Source organism: Adiantum capillus-veneris, chromosome 14 (assembly GCF_014529385.1).
Source record: "Adiantum capillus-veneris isolate H3 chromosome 14, ASM1452938v2, whole genome shotgun sequence".
In the NCBI taxonomy this organism is placed as follows: domain Eukaryota; kingdom Viridiplantae; phylum Streptophyta; class Polypodiopsida; order Polypodiales; family Pteridaceae; genus Adiantum; species Adiantum capillus-veneris.
Window position 1 is genome coordinate 20,048,707 of NC_140944.1, and position 5,812 is coordinate 20,054,518.

At 44.1% G+C, this 5,812-nt stretch overlaps 1 protein-coding gene across 1 annotated transcript; it reads right to left on the reverse strand.

Moving 5' to 3' along the window:
* Positions 1-399: 399 nt before the first annotated feature.
* LOC147442041 (putative xyloglucan endotransglucosylase/hydrolase protein 5) lies at positions 400-4,863 on the reverse strand. Its single transcript, XM_086528374.1, has 5 exons — positions 4,263-4,863; positions 3,491-3,591; positions 3,220-3,413; positions 1,263-1,524; positions 400-909 (listed from the first exon to the last, which is right to left on the reverse strand). The coding sequence occupies exons 1-5, from the start codon at positions 4,441-4,443 to the stop codon at positions 556-558; spliced, it is 1,092 nt and encodes a 363-aa protein (XP_086384500.1). The 5' UTR covers positions 4,444-4,863; the 3' UTR covers positions 400-555.
* Between the last annotated feature and the right edge of the window lie 949 nt (positions 4,864-5,812).

Sequence of the window (5,812 nt, forward strand, 5' to 3'; positions counted from 1 at the left end):
GAGTTCTGGTGGTTGTTGCTCTGCAGAGCTCATGGCGAGGTGCATGGCGAGATGCAGGACGAGAGCGAGAGAGAAAGAGAGAGCAGGTCGACACAGCAGCCAGAAAAAGCACACGCTATTATCTGATTGAAAGAAACCTTACATATTTATAACATTCTGGCCATGCAAACTAGAAGTGAATTAGCATTCTTCTAGGAGGTATTTCATATGGCCAGTATTGAGCTTGAAGAACCTAACAATGATCACTATCACAATGATAGGATATAGCATGGGAGATGAGCATTCCAACTATGCCCCAACAAAGCATTAAATGAATAACTAAGCTTCTTGCATGGTCATCTCCTATGACCACAATTTCATCCATTTACCGACTAGAAAGATCGAATCAAAATGAGAAGATTTAGCAACTTTGGGGTCCAATCAAATTAAAATGAGAAAGAATGACAAAAATGAGGAAATAATGGATCCACCTTTTGGAGCCCCTATCCACCTAAAGAATTCATCAGGCAATTGTGGACTCCTGTGACATGATGATGCCAATATGAGCAACAATACTCATAAGATGGCTATGAAAATGAGAGAGAGGAAGACAACGGATAGGGTAGATGATACAAGCATTTGCCCTGACGGGGAAGCCATGCTTGAAGGGGAACCAGATGGACCAAGGGAGGAAGTGTTTGGAGAAGCAATGGATGACGAAGGAGAGGAGGGCATGGTGGGAGTAAGAGATGTTGATGATGGACTCGGCGATGGGGATACCTCCGCCGTTGAGAGGGGAACCGCATAGACGCATTCTGGTGGTGTAACATTGTACCTCCCCACATCTGTGCAATAGTCATACACTGTCAAGTTGCTTTGTACCCACTTCAATTTGTCAAGCTGTGCCCCATCCAATCCTTGATATGCCATCTGCCCACACAGAAACACATAAAAAGCAGAATTGTCAGCACTATGAAGTTAGGATATGGGAGTACACATCCTTTTGTTTAGTCTCACAAATTGTGCACGCGCACACACTGTTTTTGGTGGAATTAAGCTTGTATTGATCATCACAATAATGTGCAATACTAAGCCACCCACCAATGGGTGGAGTGGAGCAACCTAAGAAGACTAGAAACAATCATACAAAACCTCAAAAACACACACACACACACACACGGGCGTGCGTGCACGCATATTACACACAAGAATGAATGCATGTCTTGAGAGTTGCTTCATATTGATGATACATTGCCTTGGTCAAATGAGTACCATAATATTACCTGGTCCCACCACTTGGAGGAAGCACATTCTGTAGCTGCCATGGTAGTAGTTTGAGTACATGCGTCGGCAGTGAAGTCTCTGTAAGATGCGACAAAGGGGGCATGAGTCCAGTCAATTTTGACGCGGCCTCCTTGAGTAGCCCAACTATCTCCATCCCAGATGGTAGCATAGGCTTTCATGGACTGGTTGTGGAGGTAGGGCACCCCCTGCTCTTGCTCAATGTTAGGAAACACTCTGATGGGAACGCCATCTACATAGAATCTAGTAAAATTAAAAGCCCAATGAAAACAAGTCAGTAAACAAGCCTCTCTCTCTCTCTCTCTCTCTCTCTCTCTCTGTGTGTGTGTATATGCATGCGTGTGTATAAAGTATATGTGTATGTATATGCACGTCTGTATATATGTATAAAGCATATGTATATGCATGAGTGTGTACATGTATATGCATTCATGCATGTGTATAAAGTATGTAAAATGTCATGTATTAAGTGTGTGTGTGTGTGTGTGTGTGTGTGTGTGTGTGTGTGTGTGAGAGAGAGAGCCTAGCTAATGTGTGTGTGTGAGAGAGGACACGCATATAATCCTGGAGGCTCAACGGTCAAGATATTTAGTCTTGGGAACCCCAACTTTTTCTTTTCCAAAAAGCTCCAGAAAACAAGAGAACAGCATTTGCACACATCTCTACCTCTGTTGCCCACTTGGGTTTTGGGCTCTACCCTCTCTCACCTGGAATTGAGTGCATGTGGGGGAACATACACACACACACACACACACACACACACAAGCACTCATGAACAAAATGGATGCGTGCATGCATTTCTACTGTGAAGCAACATAATACCAAGACTTTGCCATTTTTGGAAGACCCAAATAGAATTTGAGTACCACTTCTTGTTATGTGCACCTGCATAACGCACATGCACATGGACACACAAGTCACCTGAATGCACATGAACAACTTACACACACAAGATACACTGCCCTCCCCCTTTTCAATTAAACAAAACACACACACACACATACAAAGACTCATCCAGATCCATTCACATATTGACATCCACAGGCAGACACATCCCGGGTACACGCATTCCTAGTTGCGATATTAAAACCATGGAGCAGCCAAGTGTTTTCGGAGTCGGGTAGGGCACGCCCGGCCACTCCCCTCATATACCAAAAAAGTATACAAGAAGAGCGACCAGGACTATGCACCCAGAAACCGAAGGCAGACGCCTTTGGCTGAATCCATTCCACCGCTGAGATTCAACTCAATGGTGGAACTGGGAAGAAAGGTCGCAAAAAATATTCACTTTGTTTGCATGTTTGCATGCATGAGGAGATGGAGACACTGTTTGCCAATCAGTAAAAGAATTTGTATCAGATTTCGATTAGAAATTAACTATTCGGACAGCGCTGATGGTTAGGTTAGGCCATCTGATCGGCGTCCATCCCCTCGACATTGTACATTTTTGGGCGTTCTGATATATCTCTGCCCACGCTTATGTTAAAAAAGCATAACCTCCTGTTTGCTCAACAATCCGCCGCCTAACGTCTTTCAAAACCCATGCATGCCCTTGCGTGCAGAGAGCTCGGGCCCGAGCTTCACTGAGTTTCTTCCTTCAGAGACTTAGCTGGAGACAAGGTTTTGCATTAACAAACAGCACACAATATCCACATTCTCTCAGGGATGTGCCTCCAAATGGGTGCCGCAAAGCCATAAGATGATCATATTGACAAATATCGACAGGATTTCACATGCTTATAATTTTGACAGGAAATTCACACGCTATATAATTTCATTTGGATTTCACATAATTTTGACATGCTAGACAGTGTCGACAACATATCATTTTGACAGGATTTCACATGCTTTGATCCATTCATCAAGACGATCATATTGATATGTTAGAGATCAATGCAGCTTGTTAAAATGTGAGTAGTGTGGCCAAAGGACACTCACACAACTTGGCGGCGATTCCAAAGTAGGGTATAGTTGTGGAAATCTGTGGTCGGATCAAACCACAAGAAAATGCGCTGCTCCCGGCCACCAACGCCGTTGGAGAATACATTTGTTTGGAGATTTACAGGTTCCCCCGACGAGTTCCCCAAGAATTCAAAGTCCAGCTCATCATGTCTGTCCCCTAGTGAACTAAACTGTTGAAGCAAAATACAATGCAATTAGCCATAGTCATTCATTCTAACATCCATGAATAGTTTGAATGCAAACTCACGTAGTATGTGGTGACCGTTCCTGCAGAATCGCCCGGGACTAGCTTTATCCTCATATTGAAGTGTCCAAAGAGGAATCCATCATAGGACTCAAATCCGGACGCTATATCAAAACAGAGGACATCATCTTGTTAGATGCTAGAAAAAAGCTGCTAATTACATCAAGAAGAGCCTGATCTGATCTTCAAAGCACTAACACATGAGATATGAAACCATGAAGATGATTCGAATGCAGATAAAGCCATGTTTACATCCAAAGAACCCAGTTTCCATAGGCCCTAAAACGTTCCATATAGGTCCACTTTAACATTTATAGCCCTTGAAACAATATGTGAGACATGGCAAATCATCAACAAAACTGACTGACAGCAAGCTAAACCGCACGATCGGATCCCCTACAACTACAACATTCGGCATACAACATCGTTTCCACAAAGAAATCCGCTCCATTAATCTCAGTCGAATGCAGTGCCCCTCAAATAGCAAAGCAGCTCTGCGATCAAAACCTACATTGCCCTTGTGAGCACAGCTGCTAACTTCAACAGATGGAATGCATAAAGAGACGCTCGATCCGGTCGGGAACTCAGCATATCTAAAAACAAATCTCCATGGATGATGCAAAAATGGCGAGGATAGACTTCAAAAACGCACATGGCAGCTTTGTAATGCCGATCACTCACAGCTATATTGGCACTTCGACACAATGCAGCATTGAATGTCCAAAAACGCATATACAGTAAAAACGCCATGGAGAACAAATTAAGAGTGTCTCACCATTCTTTTGGTCCAGCGAGAGGTGGATTTCCTGACCATCATCAACAAATTGGACATGGTCCGGCGTGGACATGGTGTAGAAGACGGAGGTGAGGTCCGAAGACCGGGCGCCTGCCGGCAGCTGCGAAACAGAGCATATGAGAATGAAGGTGGATAGCAAGGCATAGTGTCCAAGGGACATTGCGGATTGCTCTGCAGGCTAATGTGACCTTGGCGTTCTTGACGAGTTGCCTGAGAGAGAGAGAGAGAGAGAGAGAGAGAGAGAGTTCTATGAGTGTGCGTGTGTGTATGTATGTACCTCACAATAGGAGAGTAGAGAGAGTAGTCGGGACTCGGAAGATGAGAAATGAGGTCGGGACAAATGAGTAGCAGTGAAGTAGAGACAAAATGGAGAGAGAGAGAGAGAGAGAGAGAGAGAGACTGACTGTGTGTGTGTGTGTGTGTGTGAGAGAGAGAGAGAGAGAGAGAGAGAGACGAGCAATCAAACACACTGTGTATATTATGTTGCAAGTGAGTACATTTGAGAGCAACAATATGGGTAGTGATAGAGAGCGCCCGTCACCTCACACAACAGTCACTAGTGAGCAGCAGCTCAAGAGATATACACACACATACAAAAACTCTCTCTCCCTCTCATGTTCTGTTTTCCACAGCCAAGGTTTAAGAAACGCCAGTGTATCTCCACCCTCCAAAAGCAAGGAGAGAGAGAGGAGTGTGTGCATGTATGTTGGGGAGAGAGAGTCTAGAGAGATGGTAGAGAGAAGAGAGAGTTTCGTGCACGTTACTAGCAAATTGCCACCCATAAAAGAATGTTTGTGAGTGGCTGTGCATGTGTGCGCGCGCGCGCTTTCCATGCTTTCAAGCGAGCTTCCATGCAGATGAGAACTTGAGAGAAGAAGAAGTTAGAACCCTTCAGAAATTCACCACATGCAAGTCCATATCATTCTGACAGACCTTTCACACCCTGGACCCATGTGCCATATGTCATGTGTCCTTAGCTGATCACTAATAAGGATTCACTCCTCCCCAAGGTTTGCCTCAGCTTTAGCCCTGGCCCCTGAGAGCCCACTGAAAACTCCGATTAACTGCCTTCAAATGGCGGGTGAGAGATGGAAACCCGGTAAAACCTACAAAGGTTTAGCCTCAGCTTTAGCATTCAGAGCCAACTGAAAATGCCGATTAACCGCCTTCGAATGGGTGACAGATGGAAACCCGGTAAAGCCTACAAAGTAAATTTTCAAAAATCTTGCAAATTAACAAAATTCTATTAGTGCCTCCTCTTTGCACTTAACTAGGGCCAACTTTAGCATGGATGAAGAACATGTATTCCTTCCATCATACATTGGAACACCAATTTAAAACATACAAAGTCCTAGTTCAAAAATCTTGCAAATTAGTGAAATCATATTAGTGCTTCTGGCTTACCCTTAATTAGGAAGAGTGACTCCGTCTCCGATGAAGAATATTTAGGCCCCCCATCATACATTGGCACTAACAAGTAAACCAAAGATAAGGACAGGATTCACCACAGTGAGAAGATTTTGACATGA

Coding starts and splice junctions, on each gene's coding strand:
- LOC147442041 (XM_086528374.1), bottom strand. CDS start 4,443: ATGTCCCTTGGACACTATGCCTTGCTATCCACCTTCATTCTCATATGC. Junction 3,414..3,490: donor GAACGGTCACCACATACTAC/GTGAGTTTGCAT, acceptor TTGCTTCAACAG/TTTAGTTCACTAGGGGACAG. Junction 910..1,262: donor CCTCCAAGTGGTGGGACCAG/GTAATATTATGG, acceptor CTGTGTGGGCAG/ATGGCATATCAAGGATTGGA.